Raw genomic sequence first — 22027 nt, 5'->3', positions numbered from 1 at the left:
CACTGTTGTCTAGTATAGTGGGATATGCCTGTAATCGCAGCAACCTTTGGAGTGTCACAGCAAGTTCAAGACCAGCCTGGACTACATAGTGAGTTCCAGGCTCAGTGCAGAATCATAAGGAGATGCTGTCTCAAAACAAAACAAAACACCCAAAAGAGATTAAGAAAAAGAAAATCGTCAGACAGTGGTGGCACACATTTAATCCCAGCACTCAGGAGGCAGAGGCAGGTGGATCTTTGAGTTTGAGGCTAGCCTGGTCTACAGAGCGAGTTCCAGGACAGCCAGAGCTGTTACACAGAGAAACCCTGCTCCAGAAAACAAACAAATAAATAAATAAATAAATAATTTTAAAATATAAATACCCAGTATTGTGGACATGTGCCTTTAATCCCAGCACTCAGGAGGCACAGACAGGTAGAACTCTGTAAGTTCAAGGTCAGTCTGGTCTACATAGGGAGTTCTAGGTCAGCCAAGGCTACATAAAGAGATTCTGTCTCAAATAAAACAAACAAAAATAAATAAATAATAAATAAGGCTGGAAGGTGTGGCTGAGTAGCTAAATAGATTTTTCTTCCTGGGGTACATATGGTGGAAGAGAACTGCCCGCCCCCACATACACACAGAGTGTAATAACAAATATTATTAAGGCCCCGGTGAGCTCAGTGGCTAAATGCACCTGTCACCAAACCTGATGAGCTGGGTTTGATCCCTGGGGCCCACATGGAGGAAGAACCAACTTCTATATGTTGTCCTCTGACCTCCTCACATGCATCATGGCATGAGTGTGCACACACACACTCTCTATCTCTAAATGTTAAAACAGAACATAGTAACAAACCTTTTTTTCCCCCTAAGACAGGGTTTCTCTGTGTAGCCCTGGCTGTCCTGGAACTCCCTCTGTAGACCAGGCTGGCCTCAAACTCACAGAGATCCCCCTGCCTCTGCCTCCCGAGTGCTGGGATTAAAGGCGTGAACACTGACTGGTTTGTAACAAAGTTATAAAAATTAGAAAAAACCCAAAATCTACCAGTTTAAAGGTGCTCTCGGGAGTGCTGGGAAGGAGTTACCACTCCGCTAACCTTCCAGTGTCTTTTACTCCTGGAGTATCCTCCGCCTCTCTCCCCTGTCCTAGAGGATGGAGGTTAAACTCCCACTTCTATGAACACCATATTGGATGAACCTAGCCACAGGTTCCCTGCAGACAATTGCTTGAGAGGAAAGGGTCTTCTGGTCAATTCCCAATGTTATCTCACAGTTAATCACCACCCCGTTAAAAATGATCAAAGCATGAGGTATTTAAAAAGCTACTTGTATGGAATTGAATTCAGGTTTCAAAAGCTACTTGTATGGAATTGAATTCAGGTTTCATAAGCTATGTGGGAACCAGACCTGAGGAACCAGCAACAGGTTTTTCAGGATACTTGCTCCGGGAAGGGATCTACCTCATTCCACTGCCCTCAGCCAGCAGAGCTGTGGCTTTGCCCCTCCCAATTCCTCTCCCAATTCCTCTCCGCCCCAGCAGAGGAACGCTCCTATTACACAATGCCAGGACCTGAAACTAGGTTGCAGGTGAAATACTGAGAAGCAACTCTGTTTCTGGTATTTCTAATCCTCAAGACGCTCACCTTTCTTTGACCACAGATTCCCAGGTTCCTGACAGGAGGGAAGAAACGAGGACCTAAGGAAATGTTTGACAGGGAGGAGAGAACAGCCTCTCTGTTCCAACTTGGATGTCAAAATGTTTGCATTTTCCAGAGCCCAGTGGGAGTTATTACCCTTGGGTGGTGGGACTAACGACATTTTGCATCTTCCTAGTGTCTACAAAGACAATGTACTATCTTTAACATGGAGAGAGTTACTGGGTCTAACCTGCTAATGAGAAGCATATTGTGTTTAACTCAGAAAATTTAGGAAACCGGAAGAAAAGGCTTTCTTAGTCATATCATGTAAAGATAACAGCTGTCTACGCTTTGGCATATCTTTCCAGACTTTTCTCTATGCAGAGATGCTTCATTGTTTCCTGAACTGGAAGGGGGGAAAAATGTAAACACTTAGAAGATAAAGCCTTGGGTTGGGAATGGTAGCACAGGAATTTAATCCTAGCACTCAAGAGTTCCAGGCTAGTTAGGGATACCTAGTAAGACCCTGTCTCAACAAAAACCCAAACCCAAACCCCAAAAAAAGTATTAGTAATAACTTCAAAAATATATAAAGCGTTGATTCTTTAGTTTTCAATTTTATTTGTTTTGAAACAGCAACTTAATAGCTTAGAAATGTTCCTAACAGCAAGGGCCATCTACCCCATGCACTCCAGGAGGTTCCTGGAGCCGAGACCCCAGCCCTTGTTCCAAGAACTTCTCTCACCCACATCCATCAGCCATCAGGCTGATTTTCTCTCTGGAGACTTGGGACAAACAAGGACATCCATTTAGAGGAGGGTGGACCTAAGGGTCACCGTGTGGAAGGGCTGGGCTTAGGCAAAACTGCCTCTGTTAGTTGTGGGGACATTTGGGGACTTGGTAGCATGCTCAGACAGACTGTGGAAGCTTGGAGGGGTCCTGAACTGTGTCACTCACTTCTGGGCAAGCCCCTCAGCACCCCTCCATCTACCAGACTCAGAAAATCCTCCCGCATGCCTCAGAGGCGCCCAGCCAGTTCCAGGCCTTGGCAGGGTGGGGAATCAGGAAGGTGATGAGGATTCAGACCTGAGAATATCCCACCATCTCCTGCCAAGGGCTTTGGGACCCAAGTGTACCAATCCCTTCCTGTCACCTAAAAGTGAACAATACAAGGACATCTCTTTGTGACTCGAAGGGGCAAACCTGGCATTTAAACCCAAGTGTGGTGGGCACTGATGCGTCTCCAGGCTGCGGGCAGCTCCAAGCATGCACTAGAAGTAGGAGCAGCTCAGCCAGGAGGGTAGGGGCCCACAGGGCTGTTGCTACCCTCCCCTAATGCCATCCACACCCATGGTACCCATGGAAACATAGCCGCACACACCCCTCCTGCCAGCTGCCCGCATTCAGGCAACCAGCTCTAGCTCACCTCCTCTCAGCCAAGGCCTGAAGTGATGCCAGGCCAGCCAGAGTGGCTGCAGGAAGAACTGGGATTGGGCAATTTAGTCAGTCCAGGTACCAGCACAGCTTGGGAGGGCTACCACAGGAGCCTCCATACCTTGCTGCCTGGGCTGTGATCAGGCTGGGCTTAGCCAGCCAGCATAGTGGCCAGCAGAGGCAGGTGGATGGCCCCAGCTGTCCTCTGCCTGCAGGTTAACAGCTACTGTGAGGTAGTAGCCCTTGCTGCAGCAGCAGCAGCCTCTGGGTCTCGTTGAGGGGGCTTTCTGGCTGCTGCTCCGACTGCCCAGGTGACTCAGCCAGCCCTCCAGGGCTGAAGATGTATCGACAGTCACTGGGGATGCCACCTACTGCCCCCACGCCACTGCCATCCCCTGCCTCGCCGCTAGACTGCTCTCCACAGGGCAGCTCGGGGCTGCCTCTCTCAGTAGGCTGCTCGGCTCTCTCAATGTTAATGTACAAGGGGTCCTGGCTGGTGGACAACACAGAGAGGTGGCCCAGGATGTTCTCCAGTTCCATTCGCAGGCATGTGAAGCTTGGGCGCTGCTTTGGGTCGGCACTCCAGCACTGATACATGAGATCATACCTGAGGTAGAAAGAAGACGAGGAGAGGTAGTGGCCACCCTGAGATGGGAAACAATTCTTCAACACTAGTGTAGAAGGCTTACTATGCATCAGGTTAAGATTACATGTATTTGTGTGTGTGGGGGGGGGGGCATAAATGTGCAAATGCTCATGAACTCATAGGCATGCATCACAGCACACATGTATGAGTCAAAGGACAAGTTTCAGGGATTGGCTTTTTCCTTTCACCATGTGAGTGGGCCCCTGGGATTAAACTCAGGTTGTCCAGGTGTGGCAGCAAGCACCTTTACCTGCTGAGCCATCTTGCTAGCCCTGTATTTAACAGTTCCTATTCTGAAAATATGGACATTGAAGCATGGAGAGATTAGGAACCTTGACTATAGGCTGGAGAGATGGCTCAGCAGTTAAGAGTGAGTACTACTTTTGCAGAGGGCCCAAGTTCAGTTCCCAGAACCCATGTCAGGCAGCTTATAAGCACCTTCTAACTCCAGCTCTACGGGGCTCTGATGTCTCTGGCCTCCACAGGTACCAGCACTCACATCCACATATACTCACACACACATCCACACAATTAAAAAATAATAAAAATAAATCTTTAAAAAAAAACCTGGCACTGGGGTTGGAGGGATGACTCAGAGGTTAAGAGCACTGACTGCTCTTCCAGAGGTCCTGGGTTCAATTCCCAGTGCCCACACGGCAGCTCACAATTGCCTGATACACTCACGCAGACATATATGCAGGCGAAGCATCAATGCACATAAAATAAAAATAAATAATTAAAAAATTCCTGGTACATGCCTTTAATCCCAGCACTTGGGAGGCAGAGGCAGGTGGGATCTCTGTGAGTTCCAGGCTAGCCTGGTCTACAGCGCGAGTTCCAGGACAACCAGGGCTATTACACAAAGAAATCATGTCTTGAAAAAACAAAACAAAAAAAAATCCTTAATAAAGTCAGATAGGCAGCAGGTAACAGCAGGCAGGGGTGGTAAAGCACATCTGTAACCCCAGCAAACAGGAGGCAGAGGCAGGAGGATCGCTACCAGTTTGAAGTGGGCTTAAGATACATTTTGAGTATGAGGCCAGCCAAAGGTACAAAGCAAAGTCCTGTTTCAAAAAATAAAAAGCTCGGCTAGGAATGTAGTCCAGTTGGTAGGACGCGTGCCCGGTATACACAAGGGCCTGGGTTTGATCTCCAATACCTCCTAACTGCTATACTCCTGTAACTCTAGCACTTGGGAGGTGGAGGCAGGGGAATCTGAAGTTTACAGTACACTTCAGCTACAGAGCTGAATGTGAGAGAGACCATCTCAGACAAATTCCCCCAAAGCCACGGAACTATGATTTGAAGCCACAGAGGCCTCAAACTTCTGCGCTGTCCCAAGAGGGAGACTAAGTACAAGTACTCTGTCTTACACAGAAGCCTGCTGTCAGGATTGTCTCCTTGGTTTTTGTTCTGTGGAGCTGCAGATTCCAGGGCCTCGTGCACAAGCAAGTAGTCTAGTGCTGAGCTAACATACCCCAGACCCTGGACTCAGGGTTACCTTTTTAAGAGGTAGACATGTACACTCCCCCCTCTTTGTCCCAAGTCCACACGAGGCAGAACCCACTCATGTACGCTTACATTTTCAGAAAAGCTTCCAGCCCTCTTCCTCTGCCAGGAACACCACACCCCACACTTAATTTCACTAGCCTTAGATTCTCTTACAGCTTTCACTGTTTCTAAGGACACAGACTCACACACACACACACACACACACACACACACACACACACACACCACTCCTTCCCTCACAGGGAAGGTCTGAGACAAAATGCAATCAGCAGTGCCTGACTCTTGTTCATGGCAAAAGCCCCAAGTACTGTCTCACAAAAAAGGTCCTCCTAATAGAGGCCCCAATGGCAGGAAGAACCGTGCCAGACCCCAGGCAGGCTGTGGGAACGGTCCAGACTACGGATATATGGCCAGACGGGGACATATTCTCAAGGCGGCGCTAGAAGCCAACTGGCACCTTTCCTCCAGGCTGCCTGGTGGGAGGCCAGTGTCCGCCCACCCTTCATTGACAGCAGCAGCTACAGTCTGGGAGAAGACTGAGCCAGGGTCTGTCTCTACTGCTTCCCAGAGCTCGGCTTCTGCAGCTCTAGAAGAGGGCTTAGGCTGGGTGCAGCCACAGGAGACTTTCAATCTCAACAATGCCCGAGCTCTGCTTAATGAATAGGTGGGCAGGGCTGGTTCCTGCACTCAGACTTCCAAAGTATGAGTGAGGGGCTGGGGTGTAACTTGAGCTGGGGTGTAACTGAGTTCAATCCCCATCACCAAAATAAACAAATAGACATTTTGTTTTGTTTTTTCCCTAGACAGGGTTTTTTCTCTGTGTAACAGCCCTGGCTGTCGTGGAACTCGATTTGTAGACCAGGCTGGCCTCGAACTAACAGAGATCCACCTGCCTCTGCCTCCTGAGCACTGGGATTAAAGGTGTGTGCCAACACACCTGGTAATAAATGATTTTTAAATTGTTCTTTTGATGCCAGGCTCCAGGCACTTCAAATCCACTGCCTGAGAGGAGAATACCACCATTCAGCTCCCTTTCCTCCACCTGTTCATGGCACTCTGGAGGTCTAATTAGAAAGCTACATGGAACAAGGGAACATGTATGTATTCATTCTCCTGAACCACTCTGGCTTGTCTGGAGTCAGAGAGTAATACTAGAACAGACAAACACAGTTGATTTCATGGTTGAGAGCATGAACTCTAAAACTACAAGGATCCAGGTTCAAGTACCAACTTAATCACATAATAGCTGTGTGACCTTGGCCATGTTACTCAGCCTTTTTAATCCTATTTCCTCATCCACAAAATGGAGATGATAAGCCTTTTCCTTATAGGGTTAGAAAAGGATTGCCTGGGAGAATACCTAATGGCCCAGCTAAGGTCAGTGACACTTACGTCACCCTATCACAAGGGTTTGTTTACACTACAGTGGGAGTCCCGCCCTGCTCCATAGTACTTTGGGCTTGCAGCAAAGAAAGGAATCAGTTTCCTTCTTCCCAGGATCTCAGGTCCTCTCCTTCAACGGGAGGCCAAGACCAAGAAAGAAGCCCAGGCCCCACCTTGTCCTGGCCAAGAAAAGACAGTTGGGGGGTTGCTTGTTTTTCCCAGGGTACAGCCCTGTGTGAAGGGGCCCAATGCTGGAGCCAGGCTTCCAGACTAGCCGGGTTCCCAAGAAGGCAAAGGAACCCTGCACTGAGCTCAACCGTTTTCTGCCGTTTATGGTTCCTGATTCTCCCTAGAAACTGGTAACAACAGTGACAGAAAAAGCCTGGAGCAAGAAATACAGGGTAGAAGCCAGGCATGGTGGTTCATGGCTGTTGATTCCAGCATTCTGGAGATTGTGGCAAAGGGAATTCAGAGTTTGAGGCCAACCTAAGCTGCCTAGGAAAACTGCCTCAACATTCCCCCTCCTGGAAAAAAAAAGGGGGGGGGATAAGAAAGGGAGAAGAGAAAAGAGAGCTTGAGGGTAAATACGGAATAGGTCAATCTTCATTCTTAACGACAAGGACCAAAAAGAGGACTAACGAAAGTCCAGTGGAAGTCTTGAGCTCATCCCGGGATAGCAGCCATGAGTCAAAGCTCCTTCTATAGCCCCTACCCAGGATACTTACACTTCCTCCATACACTCCGGAGGCTGTTTCAGGCGGTTCCCGCCGATGAGGTAGTTGTAAATCTCAGCATTTTCAATGCCAGCATATGGCGTCTGCCCACGAGTCATGATCTCCCACATGGTCACCCCGAAGGCCCACTGGTATAGAATCAGGGTTGGGGGAGAATGTTACCAGGTTTCCTGAGTTAAGCAGAGCCAGATTTTAGGATTCTGGGGTCTCATAACTCGGTAATCGAAGCTCAGAGAGCAGAGCTTTGCTGGCCCTTTCTGGGTCCTGCAGATCCACCCACACACTAATCCACCCTGCTCACCACATCGCTGTGCACAGTATACAGGTTGTCAGCCAAGCTCTCCAGGGCCAGCCATTTGACAGGTAATTTGGAGGCGCAACCCTGACGATAATAGTCCCCACTGTAGATTTTTCGGGAGAGTCCAAAGTCAGCCACACACACCGTCATGTCCTCTGCCAGCCTGCGAGGGGTGTTGAAAGACAGTCAGTCTTCCCCATGTTCACAGTCTTACTACAGCCAGGCTATCCCCATGCATAGGAGGTTCCATCCAAGGCAGGGGGTGACAGCAGCAAGTGCCAGGAGGTCCTGGCTATCTCACACCCACCAGGCCACCAGAATTCCTACATGCAATTCCGTGCTGCCAGGTCTCGGTGGATGAAGTTCCGGGAGCTCAGGTACTCCATGCCACAGGCAATGTCCACCATAAACCGGACCAGAGTCTGGAGGGGCAGGTTCTGGTAGGCAGACAGGGCAAGCTCAGGTTGGACCTTCCCACCCCTCGGGGACAATGAATGAAGTTCCCTGGCCAGAAAGCCTAAAGACTGTCTTAAGAATCCCTGGAAAGGGAACCAAGGGCCTTCCAAGGAAGCTTTGGCAAGCCTGAGAAAGAGCTAGAGAACCAAATGTCTTCTTCCTAAAAAGGTTTTTACCTGACCTAAAATTCCCAGCAGGGCTTCCAGAGGGCAAAGGAAGTCAGTTTAAACACTGTCGGGCTCTGAACCCTTCTCTTCTGATGGCTCCCTGAGTCCTGCCCACCAAGCCTCTTCTCGTGTGCACGCGCGCGGGTTCTTCTGTCCCTTTTCCAGGCATCACTCTCCCACCCATTGCCTCCCGGCCATCCCCACCGGAGGCACTCACCAACGGGTTCTCCCCAATTCGGGAGGCGAGCAGAAAGGCATGCAAGTCTCCATGCTTCATGAAAGGCAGGATGACCATGGGGATGGGGAGGCGGCCTTTAGCCCTGCTCCGGAGGCTCACCCCTGGGAGACAAGGGAGAGTCAAGAACTGGGCACAGAAGGCAGAAGGACAGCGGGATGCTGCCTCAGGCCTACCTGCTGGCTTCCATCCCTTGTGCCGTCCTCATCATCTTTCCCCACTGCACTTTGGCTCCTGCCTGGGTACCCACGAAGGGCTCCACCTGCTGCTCCTGGCTCCCGTACATGTCTCTGTCCCTCCTCCGCCCACATGAGCAGTTCTGAGCTAAGCTCCTCACAGCCAGATTTCAGACAGGACCTCACTCACTCACTACCTGCCTGCTCACTGGGTATCCAAACTGCTCTCCTCCAGGCTGCCCTCTCGCGCTGGTGGAGCGTATTTTTAGCCCTATTCTATATCTGCCTCCCCCGTTTGGGCTCACCAACAAGCTTGGCCACGTGTGGATGGTCAAACTCCTTCATGCAAGCTGCTTCTCTGAGGAACTCTTCTATGTCGCTTGAGGCAATGATGTCAGCTGGGAGAAAGGAAGGGGGAGGAAGGGAAACAAGATTCACTCCACATCCTCCCAAGACTCCCAGGACCGGTTCCTCAGAAGCCCCGGGCTTCACAGGGGAATGATGCTTTCCAGCATTTTCTCTGCCTGCTCATGTTCTCCTGTTCACTTTTTTTCTCGTTTGTTTGACAGTCCAGCCTGGATTCAAACTTGTGAGCCTCTGCCTTACCCCTCACAAGCACTGAAGTACCACTCCAGGCCTGAGTTTTTAGGCTTCTCTTTTAGGTCTCATTTCACAGTTCACGCTGGCTTGGAACTCACTACGTAGCCCAGGCTGGCCTCAAACTTCTAACGATCCCCTGCCTCTGCTGCTCCAGTGCAGAGATGACTGGCCGCTCCCTTTGGTTTGGACAGCCCCTGAGCTCCACCAAGCACAGCTGTCATCACCCAGGAGTGAACCGTGAGGACTGTCACCGGCAGAGAGCAAGGCGAGGGCACGACTCTCTGTGTGGGTTTACGCTTCTGAATTATTCACATGCTGCAGTCAGCATGCCTGCTGCTGGAGTGGAGCCTGCTCCAGGATCTGCTGCTCCCTTTACCCCTCCTCCCCAGCAGGCAACAAATCCCACTGTCCAACAACTCACCTTTCAGCATCTTCACAGCCACTTTCACGAAGGAGCCATCCTCCTGCTTCAGCTGGGCTTCCCGCACTGACCCAAACTCTCCTAGGCAGGAAACCAGTGGAGGGTGAGACACCTCAGGCTCCCTACGCCCTTCCCTTTCAGGTGACACTGCCTGGGTCATAAAATCATCACCTAAGGCTCTTAGAGGAGGCTGTTTTGGGGATGGCTCCCCGTCCGCCCTCCCTGCCTCTAGCCACCATTCCACGGAATACCCCCAAATCAGGCATCCATAGGTATATCTTGTTTATAGGAGCTGACCTAAATTCACACACCCTGGAAGGGACAGGAACAACACATTCAGAGAGGGCAGACTCACTCCAGTCCCCACAGAGCCCCCACACCTTTGCCCAACATCCGGCCGAGGGTGAACTGCTGCTCTGGGATAAGGACATCCTCCAGCTTGTCCTTTAATTCATCGCTGATGCCCAGGCTATCCACTGCGGGGAGGGGGTGAGAAAGGAGCAGGGCTGTAGTCAAACCCACACTCCAGCCTGCCATCTCCACCCAGCTCCCTGTCCTCAGCACAGAGCCTGGATCCCCACACTCCAGCCTGCCATCTCCACCCAGCTCCCTGTCCTCAGCACAGAGCCTGGATCCCCACACTCCAGCCTGCCATCTCCACCCAGCTCCCTGTCCTCAGCACAGAGCCTGGATCCCCACACTCCAGCCTGCCATCTCCACCCAGCTCCCTGTCCTCAGCACAGAGCCTGGATCCCCACATTGTGGTGATAAGCTCCACCAGGGAATTTGGTGTCTTTGCTGTTACTCTGGGACTTGTCAGGGTTCAGATGCTTTAGCTGGATTAATGAGTTGGTCAAAGGTAGGGTCACAAGATAGCCCTGCCCTTTCTCTTCTATGATGCCCCACCACTCACGTGTGGCCTCAATGCGTTCAGGCCTTTCTCGATTGAAAGACCGAGCTGCCCGGAAGTGTACAGCTGGCTCCCCTCGGGCCATGACACTGTCAAAGGCTTGCCTAAAGAGGAATCCAGAACTTCAGGTAAATCACAAGGCCTTGTGTTACCACCTACTTCATTCACTCTCCACGGTCCCACTTCCTTACCCGAACCGTGTCTCCTTCCGTCTCTTCCGAAGCAGGATGAGGGCCAAGGCAGCAGCAGTGATCAGGGCGGTGAGCACACCGAGGACCACGGGCACCCAGGATGCGCGGCTGTGGGGAGGGCCCTGCCTTCCTGTGGGAAGGAAAAGCAACGTCATGAGCCAGGATGACACCAGAGTGTCCTTTTAGAACTTCCCCAGGATGGCCACCTCACACAGCCTTGACAAAAGACTTCCTAAGTCAAGAAGTGAAAAAGATCCCAGAGTAAGATCCAAGAGTTTCTACCTGAGTTGTGACAGGCCCTGGCTGTGGTGACTTGCAGTGTGACCAAAGTAAAGGGAGGAAAACCAAGCCAGAAAGACCAACCCCAGTCTCCACTGCTGGGCTCTTTAATTTGGGGGCGGGGAGGGGGCCCATTGCCACCTGCCTCCTCTTAGAAAGCCTTGATCCCTACCCCACCAGCATGCCTTACCTGCATGGTCATGAGAAGACACTACCAGTGGCTGACTCCAGGGCCCATAGCCAACTGCATTGGAGACACACACACGCAAAATCAGGTCCTTCTGGGGATCCCAGCCGGTCAGATTGGCCCTGGTCCCTTCCACCATCAGCTCATCCTGCAGCCAGGAAAAGTCCCACCCCCACACTGAGTCTGGGGAAGCCTCCAGCTGGGGTAGGAGGGCAGAAAAAAGTTCAGCTAGGAATCTGGGAACCTTAGGGGCACAGTGAATGATAGGGGCTGTAGGACACAACCTCCTGAGAGTCACCACCACGTTCCTGCCCTGGAACACAAACAAGCCTCATCCCTACAGAAGGATGAGAGGAAGCAGAGCTGGGGCTGGGGACAAAGCTTTATCTGTGCTCCAGACCCTCCCCCTCATTTGTAGGGGCAGGCACAGGCTTCCTGCTTGGCATACAAAGTGGCCACCGGGCCATCCCAGCGCTAGAGACAAACCAATGAGACAGGGAGCTTGCCTTTCCAGAAGGTGGAGGGTGTTCCACCTCCAGCACAGCAAGGCAAGCAGAGGGGCTGTCTCCCCTTACCTGGGTTCCGTTTTCTTGGACCCAGGACAGCTTATAAGGTCCCAGGGGGCCTTCCCCAGGGTCCTCAGGGATCACTTCTTCCCATTCCAGGATAAGGCCTGAGTCGGTACGAATGGCATGGAGATTCTGGGGAGCTCTGGCTGGTGCTGTACCCAAAGAAAGTTGTTAGGATCCCTACCTTTCCTACCATCATTATCCCACACACACCAAGAGCTAAACAACTCAGAAAGTAGAAAGGCTTGCCTCCCAGCTGCTAACATCCCCCTGGGCTGGGGAGAGGGTAGCCTGGGCAGGACAGAAGCGGCCCAGCCCCCACATCTACAGCGTGGCTCTTCATCACCCTGGTACGGCTTGGCCCCTCCCCCACCAGCCTCTCTTAACAGAGGACTGCGAGCAAATTCCAAGGCAGTGTTCTTTGACTTGCTGTTGCACTTTCCCATAAAATGTTCACATGGCTCCTTCTCATCCTGCAGACCGCACTCAGGCCTCTGTCCCCCAGGCCTTTCCAACCCACAGCCCAGGGTTCTTATGAATGAACAAAATCATAAACACATTTAAACCACGAGTTCTCTTTTTTAACTAAATTCTGTGGTTCTCCAGTCGGAGCTTTATAGATGAAGGGTGGCCATCTCAAGGGGATTTTTTTTTTTTTAAAGAGATACTAGGGATTGAATCTAGGCCCTCCTGAATGCTAGGCCAAGGGATCCACCACAGAGCTGTATTCTAGCCCTCTTTAGAGGATTCTGCTTGCCCCTCCTCGAGTTCTCTGACCATACTGTCCCATGGTTTCCAGTTTGCTTATCTATCGGTTCCTCCCACAAGAGCTAGATACAAAGTGGTATGCAGTAGCATGTAGTAGGTGCTCAATAAGTGCTGACTGAATGAAGCCTTCCCTCCCTCTCCAGTCTCGCCCCTCTGGCTGCATTCCTTACCTAGGCCCTTTGTCTGAAAGGGCACCCAGTCAGCGTAGGGGGAAGGCCCCAAGGCGTTGGCACAGCGCACCCTAAGGCTGTAGTTGGTGGCGGGGGCCAAGTCCCGAAGCAGGCAGGTAAAAGGTGGTACAGGGACCACGACAGCCAGAACCTCCCAGTCTCCTGGGGCTAGTGCCACCTTCAGAAAAAACAAACCAGAAATGCACAAAACTGATGACAGAGGTAAGGTCTCCCAGGTGAGATGGAAGACAGGGTAGGTATGGCATGGGAGCTTGAACAAATGTCTCCTCTGTCTGTCAGCAAACACCTGCTCCAACTCGTCTCCACCACCAGACCAAACCAGGTTCAACCTCTTTACTTCACAGAAGCTGTTCCTGACCTGCTGTTCCTTGAGGAGTCCTACTTATTCTGAGACTGAGTACAGGCACAGTAGTAGACTGTTCACGGGCAAGGCCCTGAGTCCGATACCCAGCAAGGAGGAGTGGGGGTCAGGACAAGTGTCCCTTTTGGTGTTGTTTTTGAGACAGGGTCTCACCACATAGCTCTGGTTGTTTTGGAACTCACTCTGTAGACCAGGCTGGCCTCGACCTCAGAGATTAAAGGCGTGTACCACTACGCCAGGCTAGTGTTGTTACTTTCTTGATATCTCAGCAATTCTAAAAACTCTGCCTGCCTATTTGTACTTAGTGCTTAACTGTTTCAAAGTACCTGCCATTTTTACTTACTCACCCCAAAGCTCAGCACTTTTCAAGGTAAGAAAAATGGGGAGCACAGGGCTCCATGAACTAGCTTCTCATTTTACATTTTGGAGGCCCAGGACAAGAATACAAACAAAGGCCTATGTGAGTGCCTAGGGATACAGCTCAGTAGCCAAGTAGTCACTTAACACTCATTAGCCCTGAGTTCAATCCCTGGCATTCCTTCACACATATACACAATTCATATACAACATGGTTGAATCCTTAAACATTAAAAAATCACCCAATCCATCTGTTTACTTATTTATTTAGAGTGTTGGGGATCAAATGCAGGCCCTCATGTATGCTAAACAAGGGCCCTTTTACTGTACCACATCCCTAGCCTAGTTTCTTTCCCTTGTCATATTCCCTCTCTCTCTCCCTCCCCTTCCTCCGAGAAGGCCTCAAGTAGCTGAAGCCAGCCCTAAATTCATTCTGTAGCCAAGAATACCCTTGAGGCAGGCAGTGGTGGTGCATGCCTGTGATCCCAGCACTCAGGAGGCAGAGGCAGGCGGATCTCTGTGAGTTCCAGGCCCCTGGTCTACAAAGCAAGTTCCAGGACAGCCGGAGCTGTTACACAGAGTAACCCTGTATTGAAAAACCAAACCAAACCAAACAATAAAAAATAAAAAGAGAATATCCTTGAACCTCCCAAGTGCTGGGATCAGGAGTACAGTGTGGCATAATGCCTGATTTAGTTTAGGTGGTGCTAGGGAGGGGATGCAGGACTTCCTCCATGCTAGGCAAGCATTCTACCAACCGAGCTACATCTCCCGGCATTCCCCCACTCCCCACTACCTTTGGAGGGGGGGGCAGGGACAAGGTCTTACAAAGCCCAGGCTGGTCCTTGAACTCCTGACTGTGCCTCCCGAGAGCTAGGATTCTAGGTGTGTAACACCATGCCTGGCTCTACGTTGCTATCTTGACAAACAAATCTTCGAAACCACCTGGAAGGTTGGGTTCCCATTCATAATCCTCCAAATCCTTGAGTATGGTAGTACTGGAAGAGTTGGACCTCAGAAATGAGTCTACACCATGAGGGCCTTCCAACGCATGGTTATGCACAATGCTGGCTGCTCCCACCCACCTACTCCCGGTGGTTACCATTAGACACACACATCACAGCAAGGTCGACCTTTGGAAGGATGGGCCAGAGGAGAAGCCCACACACACCCTGGACTCAGGCCCAGGGCAGCCAGGGCAAGACATTCTGAATGTATAGAGTGTTATGTGGTAGTAAGGATGACCCAGATAAGCTTGTTCCCTTGGCCTTGCAGACTCTGCCCAGGGACAAAGGGCTGTGGCCAGGGTGAAGCCAGGGGAGAGCCCATCCTGGCTTGGGGACATAATTAGAAGAGTTTCAAAGGTTCTCACTAAAGGACAGGGAATACATAGTCACAGAGTGTTTGCCTAGCATGTACAAGGCCCTGGGTTTGTCCCCAGCACAGGAAAAATAAATAAACAAACAAACAATAATAATAAATAATAAATCCCCTTTGAGTAAATACAAAAGCAAGCAAGCCTGCCCTGGCTCTTAGTTGTGGTATCAACCCTGCCCACCTTTTCTAGTCAGCAGGGTTCAGGACCCCTTCTGGTCCTCTCATTCTCCTTCGGGACAGTAGCAGGACATGAGAGGGAAGAATATCAGATATGTTAAAACTCTTAGAGCTCGGCGGTATAGGGCTTGCCTAGTGAGAAGCCCAGGTTTGATCCCTAGCACTGAAAAGGAGGAATAAATTGAAAGAAAGAATAATCTTCCAGCTGGGCGGTGGTGGGCATGCCTATAAATCCACCACTCAGGAGGCAGGAGCAGATCTCTTGAGTTTGGGACCAGCCTAGTCTACAGAACTAGTTCCAAGACAGCCGAAGCTGTTACACAGAGAAACCCTGTGTCCAAAAACAAAAACAAAACAAATGAAGGAAGAAAAAAAAAAAAAGAGAGAGAGAAGAAAAGAATCTTCCAGATACCCAAGTCTGCTCTGGACCTGCTTTCTAGCATAAAGAAGGCCCGGGATCTGAGCCCCTCTGTTACAAAAGTAAAGGACAGAGAGACAAGAGCCTGGGTTCTTTCTACCAAGCAGCAGCATCTGAATAGTGCTTCAGACCCAGAGTCCCAGGCAAGCCTAGGAAGTGTGGCAGCACTGTCACACAGTGCTGCCTGACCGAGCAGTCGGTCAGAGAGAGCCTGTGTGGTCATCTCAGCCTACCTGCACTGTACAGGAATGGAGCAGAGCTAAACCATCAGCACCTGGCACCCAGGCCACACTAGCGTTGCGGCTGGAGATCGTTGTCATTGTGATGTTGAAGGGGGCTGCAGGCGGTGCTGTGGATGGAGACTTAGTGTCAGCGCCCAGTAAAAAGATTCGGAAGGGAAGCAGCACAGCAGTCAAGCCTTGGCTTTGTCCTAGGGCATGGAGCACCCCCTGAAGATGGCTACTCAGCATGTCCGAGGCACAGGGGTGCATAAACCAGCTTCCAGTAGAGCACTATTATTCATACCTGGGAGAGGGCCTAGGCTGGGCAGAAGCTGCCTACCCCAATCAAGGACACTGGACCAAAGAATAAGGTGGGGGAGGGGTGTTCTGGGGCAACAAAAGGTGAAACAGGCAACCGCCCAGCTTCTACAGATAAGTACCTTTGCATACTGGCTTCTCTCTTCCTCCCTCTCTCCTCCCCCTCTGCACCAACACTCTGGGTAGCCTTTGCCATCTGCTAGGCTGCTGCCCCCACCCCCTTCCCCTCCACGCCAGAGACAGAAACAAGGTTGAATAAAAGCCTTGACCACCTCCTGCTGGCTCCATCCTTCCCTCCCTCCCAGGGACTCTGCTTCGTGATGGGAAATCTGCTGTGACGTCAGGTTTCTATTCTTGTCTCTGCTGTAGCAGGGTCTCAGGTGCTCCCACTAGGCATGGGAGCTGCGCCAATTACCCCTCACCTGGAGACTCCTGCAGAGCGGACGCAAGCTGGCCAGCCAGCCAATTCTACCGCCGGACAGCTGGCTGAGACTGCCCCTGTCCCCCCCCCCCCCCGCACGCCCCGCCCACCCCCCATCCCAGCCTGTGTCCCCCTACCTTGAAGGCGAACAACAGCTGGTCGGGAAGTGGCCAAGCCTTTTATGTTGTGAGCTTCACAAGAAAACTCTGTGCGCTGAGTCACACCTGGGGCCAGAAAACCTTAGTCAGTCCCCCAAGCAGCAACCCCCACTGAGTGAGTTTAGGAAGAAGGGTCTTCAATTCAGGTTCTCCCCAGAACATCTTTGCAGTCCCTCCAGCCAAAGGAAGGGGTTGGGCAGCGGGGTATGATAGTACGGAACAAGGGCTTTGGAGTCTAAAAGGCTTGGGTGGTATTCTATTTCCCCATCTGTCGAATGGGAGAATTTTAAGAATCAGGTAATTGATTTTAAAGTGCACAGTACACAGTGAGAGCTCAGAGAAATGTTATAACCGTGCCTCCCACCTCAATCTCATCTCCCACAAACAGCACAGGGCGCCTCCCTTCTCTGGCAACTCCCTGATTGTGCATACCAGAGCCTTTTGTTTGTTCTGACCCGTCGCTGTCACATTTGGAGAGTCTGAGCTCCTCGTGCATGTGTCCTGTCTACCCAACCATCCTCAGTACTCCGGAGGCTGGAAAGGTGGCTTCTACCCTTTTGTTTTCCTTCGGTTCCCTCTGTGCCCAGCACAGTGTGGTGTATGCAGCAGTTCAGGAGTTCCACTGAGAGCTTATTATCACAGGGCTGGCTGCCTGAGGCACCTAACCACGCACATCTGGAGGAGAGCTGGAAGCTGCGAACCCAGCCTCCTCTCTGAACAGGTCCTGCCCTGGCACCGGCAGGTCCCTAGTCCCTCCATCAAGATTCAGACTCCTGGGGACTTCCCTTTCATGCATCTATTTTGCACAGTTCAAGCCTCAGCTGGGAAAAGTACACTTAGTTTCACAGATTGGCAAGTCTCACAAACATGCGATGTGTATGCCCAGGATCTTGAGGGTCTGGGAGAGCGTGCAGGTGTGACTGCTTGGGGTATAACTGCATATGGGATATGAACAGACTGGCAATTTTTCTAGAAAGGACCATCAAGGGAGGAGGCCCTGTATTTTTATGCTGGCCTCCCTCTTCCCTTTACCCTCCCCCATTTCCCTTTCTATAGCCTGAGCCGAGTCTTCTTCCAGTTTGCCAGACACTCCTCCCTAGCTCTGCGTGGGCTGGTTTCTGGCTCCTTCCCTGGGGAGGGGGGAGGATGGGTACCCCTGATCTCACACAATTCCTCTCTCAGGGCCAGCTGTGCAAGGACCAGGCTGCCGTGGGTGAGGGAAGGAGGCCCCAGCACCCTCTTTAAGCACACACAGCAGGATCACACCTAATCAGCCCCCCTAGCCAGCACAGCACACCTGACTAATGAGCTTAGCAGTGGCATGGCTCACGCACCCTGACACTGGCGTTTGCTCTGGACGCCCAAGCCACAAACTCAGATTTCTGCAGATCCCAACTCTATAGTGTTCCCTCCAGCTCTCTCTTCTCACAGCTCCCTCCTGAGGCTGCTCACCTGTCACGTTTAAAATAGAGGGAGAGGGGGCAGGTCCCCCAACCTTAGTGGGTCCTCTCCACCAGAAAATGGTTACAGGTTCCGGAGGACCCACGGCCTCACAAGACAGTTGAAAAGGGGCATTGGGTGGCACCGCCAGATCTTTTGGTTCCACCGTGAAGAATGGCACACCTAGGGAGAAAAAAAGGAGGGGGAGTTAGCCCTGCCACCTCTCAGCTTCCTACTGCTCAAATCACAAGTTCATTTCCATTTGAAGTACTCTGTATGGCCAGCACCACAGGACCCTTAGGAATGGGTCAGCCGCAAACGGGCACCAGGTGTGGGGAGGGGGCAGCGTGGGCTTTGTTTCCATCCTCTTCCTTCTCTGCTGCCCGCTTAGGCAAGGCAGACTCTGCTGCCAGCCCCCACAGTCCCTTCCAGACCCGCTCTGACAGCCCTTCAGTGTACTGGAGAGGCCGGGGTGCGGAGGTGGGGGAGGTGCACCCCGGGAGGGGGAGTGGGTGGGAGCTTTAGCAGAGTTCTGCTGGCAGGCCCCGGCTCCCGTTCAGGGCCCTTTGTTACTTTCTTAGTCACTTTGTTCTCCAGGGCTGAACAGCTCTGAGCTCCAGCAGCTGTGGAGCCTCCTCCCCCTCCCCCACCCCCTCCCCCTTTCGGTCCTTCCCCTCCCCCAACCCCTCCCCCTTTCCGTAGGTCCTCTTGGCAGAACAAGGTCCAGCTTCTGATGAATGCTTGACAGTTTGTTGCTCAGAAGGCTGAAACAGACTGGACGTCAGAGATTGTGGGGCCTAGTGGCCTCCTTGGTTCTTAGACATCCAGACTCCAGCAGGTATGGTCCCTGAGGTCTGGATGCGCCTAGAGTAAGGTTCTCAACATGTGGATCACGACCCCTTTGGCAACGATTAATATCCATAGCAAAATCACAGTTACGAAGTAGCTGTTGTACCCGTGTATGTCTAGACCTTCACAGTAGCCATGAAAACAATTTTATGGTCGGGGGTCACCACAACATGAGGAACTGTACTAAAGGGGCGAAGCGTTAGGAAGGTTGAGAACCACTGGCCTAGAGCCTAGGTCACAGGAGACAGTAAGGCAGTCCAGCTTGCCCCGAGTTCTCTTCTGTAAAGGTACAGTTCTTATCCAGCTCCAGCCTCCTCACCTTCCACGGTGAGCCATACTGACTGAGAGGTCTTGGTTTCTTCCCCATCCTTCACTTGGCACCAGTACAGGCCGGCATCAGACCGCTCCACTGACTTCAGGCTGTGGAGACAGGAGATCAGGCTTACTTCTCAGAGTCAAGAGAGGTAATCCCAGCACCCTAGAGGCGGAGGCAAGTGGACTGTGAGTTTGAGGCTAGACTTGTCTATATACAGAGAGTGATCTCCGAGCCATCCAGTGCCACATGAGACCCTGACATTAAAAAAGAAAAAAGAAAAAAAGAGGGGCAGCAGCTCTGCTGGGCAAACTTAAAGGGCTTAGCGTGGCCAGTTTCTAGAAAGTTCCACAGTTTGCCAAATTTTAAAACCACAGACCTCTAGACACCAGCACAGCCTCAGCTCCCAGGCCCTTATGAAATGGGCACAGGCTGTCTGTCCCCGGCTGTCATCCCACACCACAGTCCTGCACCTGAGGAAGCCAATCCAGTACTGCTCGCTTATCGAGAGGGACACCTGGCTTGCATTCTGGACCACAGCCCCGTCCTTCATCCAGTGTATGTCAGGGTCCTCCATCCCCTCCACACTGCAGTTCATCTTGACTGGCTGCCCCTGAGACACTGTCATCTTCGCTGGGGCTCCCATGAGCTTCAGGCCTGAGGGAAAGACAACGCATCAGTCTGATTGAGATAGCCCATGTCTCTGGGAACATCCCCCCTTCTCTTCTAGAAAGCAGTTTCCATGCTAGAGGGCTCATTCTCAGCCGGTGCCAAGGAGCAGAGACAGGCTTCTATGAGAAGGAAGGCGGCCTGAACCCAGGCTGGGAGAAAGGGCACGACAAGACCTCCAGGTTTCTGTCAATGCCCAGTTCCTTTAGCACTAAGGACCTCTTCCCCATAGCTCCCTATTGCCCAATCACCAGAAGGCAAACTGAGCTGAAACAGTGGAGACTTGTCATCTCCTGGAGCCGGTACTGCCCTGGGAATGACGCCTCTTCCCAACCAGTGCAACAGGCTGCCAGCTCTCTGCCCGGGGTGTCAGTCAAGCCCCGAGCTGCTGCCAGTACCCCTGCACCCCACCCTGCCAAATGAAGGGAGGCCGAGGGAGGAAAGGAGGGAGTGCTCCCCTGAAGTGGGGAGCATATGGTAACAAAACCACGTCAGATCAAACACATGGCAGCCTTCCTGGCAGCCGCCTGCTCTATTAATACCTGAATGTGTGCAGGGGCGGGTGCTAGGAAAATGGGAGGCAGAAGGGAGGGGTGGGGCCCGAAGCAGGAGCCTAAGACCCCCCCCCCCTCCCCAGCTACTGTGGCATAACAAGGCCCACCTATTGGAATCTTACCCTCCTCAGGCAAGGGTGGGGACACACACACACCTACACACACCCTCCTCGAATATTTTTAAACTGATGGGCAGGTGAAGTATCTGCATAAATGAAATCCGGACCTGTTTCTTCCAGCGCTTTACTGTGTAACCCTAGGTAAATTCCTGGGCTCTCTGAGCACCAGATACGCCCCTCGAAGCCCGTAAATACTTTCCACCCTCTCTCTTCCTATTCCCCTCCTTGAGAGACTGATATAGCAAAGAACTCAGTTTTGAGAAACGCCAGGTGGATGGCTGCTGCCCTGCCCCATCTCTACCCTACTCCGTTCACCCACACGGAACAAGGAGGAATAGCCTCACTCACACCCCTTCTACACCCAGTAGTTCCAGATGTGTGCAGCGTGAACTTGCGAACAAAGGTGCTGCCCTCCTGCCTCGGCGAAGTGTCTCAGTGGCTATGTGGCAACATAAAGCTAATCCTCACAAGGACCAGTAACCTTCATCCAGCCCAAGCTCTTCGACATTCGGGTTTCCGGGAGCGCGAAGGGCCACAGGAACTAGAGTACGGCCAGAGGTATTCTAGAATCCGGCCCCTTCACAGCCCTGGGTGCTCAAACCCAGACCCTGTAGTTTCCGAGTGGGACCTTCGGGGGTGTGCGGAAGGCAGAATGGGTCCTCGGGACTGGGGAGAAGGGAGCGAACTAACTAGGAAGATAGAGGCGGGAAAACACAGTCCTAAGCACCCCCGGCTGCCCACACCCCCCACTCTCTTCCCTTGCACCGAGCCAGCCCCGGGCGCGAGAAAGTTGGGGGCGGGGGGGCCGCGGCCGGAGGTCTGGCAGCCAACCCCCGCTGCGCCCTAGCCTCGGCCTTCCAGCCCCGGCCACCGACCCCAACCTCTGGCCGGCCCAGGCCCGGGTCTGCCCCGCTGCCGTCCCTGGGCTGCGCCGCTCAGCCGTGCCGCTCAGCAGCCCCCCCCCCCCCCGTTTCCCGCCGCCTCCCGGGCCACCCCCTTACCTGCGGCCGCCGACTCGGGGAGCAGCAGAGAGGCCAGCCCCGCCAGCAGCAGCGGCGGCGGGAGCCCCGGCCGCCCCATGCTCCGCCTCAGCGCCATCGGCGGCGACGCCGCACCATGCCGGGCCCGGCCCGCGAGCGCCGAGAGGAGGGCGGCGGAGGAGGGGCGGGAGGCCCGCGGGAGGGGCGGGGGGCGGCGCTCGGTCGGGGCGTCCCGGACCCGCGGCCGCCGCGAGCCGCGGCCACCGCCGTCAGCAGCGAGGAGTCCCCGGGGCCGCGGCTGGGCCACCGCGCTCCTTCCACAGCCGCCGCCGCCGCCGCCGCCGCCGCCGCTGATTCATGTTCTTCTGCGAGCCGCCGCCTCCTCCCGGCCCGCCCTCCGCGGAGCTCGTGCCGCCCCCCCCTCCCCCCGCGCAGCCCCGGTGGCGCGAGCCCAGCGCTAACCTCGGCCGCGGCCACCCGACCTCCCCGCCCACCTCCAGACGGCGCAGCCGGACCCGC

At 52.9% G+C, this 22027-nt stretch overlaps 1 protein-coding gene across 1 annotated transcript; it reads right to left on the bottom strand.

The window, feature by feature from the left end:
* Nucleotides 1–2216: 2216 nt before the first annotated feature.
* On the bottom strand, nt 2217–21654 carry Tyro3 (TYRO3 protein tyrosine kinase). The gene is made up of 19 exons (XM_059261174.1): nt 21530–21654; nt 19660–19843; nt 19193–19293; nt 18037–18207; nt 16564–16650; nt 15700–15815; nt 12756–12933; nt 11824–11969; nt 11252–11396; nt 10783–10912; nt 10595–10695; nt 10062–10157; nt 9682–9762; nt 8966–9058; nt 8467–8588; nt 7954–8063; nt 7630–7789; nt 7320–7456; nt 2217–3660 (listed from the first exon to the last, which is right to left on the bottom strand). Exons 1-19 carry the CDS (start codon nt 21624–21626, stop codon nt 3270–3272), a joined length of 2646 nt encoding a protein of 881 aa, XP_059117157.1. The 5' UTR covers nt 21627–21654; the 3' UTR covers nt 2217–3269.
* Between the last annotated feature and the right edge of the window lie 373 nt (nt 21655–22027).

This window comes from Peromyscus eremicus, chromosome 4, assembly GCF_949786415.1.
Source record: "Peromyscus eremicus chromosome 4, PerEre_H2_v1, whole genome shotgun sequence".
NCBI lineage: Eukaryota > Metazoa > Chordata > Mammalia > Rodentia > Cricetidae > Peromyscus > Peromyscus eremicus.
This window is presented reverse-complemented; position numbering and strand designations above follow the sequence as displayed.

What these genes read in the sequence shown, in the direction of transcription:
- Tyro3 (XM_059261174.1), bottom strand. Translation starts at nt 21,626, where the DNA reads ATGGCGCTGAGGCGGAGCATGGGGCGGCCGGGGCTCCCGCCGCCGCTG. An exon ending in CGGAAGGAGACACGGTTCGG is followed by an intron (nt 10,696 to 10,782) that starts GTAAGGAAGTGG and finishes ATTCCTCTTTAG; the next exon opens with GCAAGCCTTTGACAGTGTCA. An exon ending in ACACGTGGCCAAGCTTGTTG is followed by an intron (nt 8,589 to 8,965) that starts GTGAGCCCAAAC and finishes CTTGTCTCCCAG; the next exon opens with GGGTGAGCCTCCGGAGCAGG.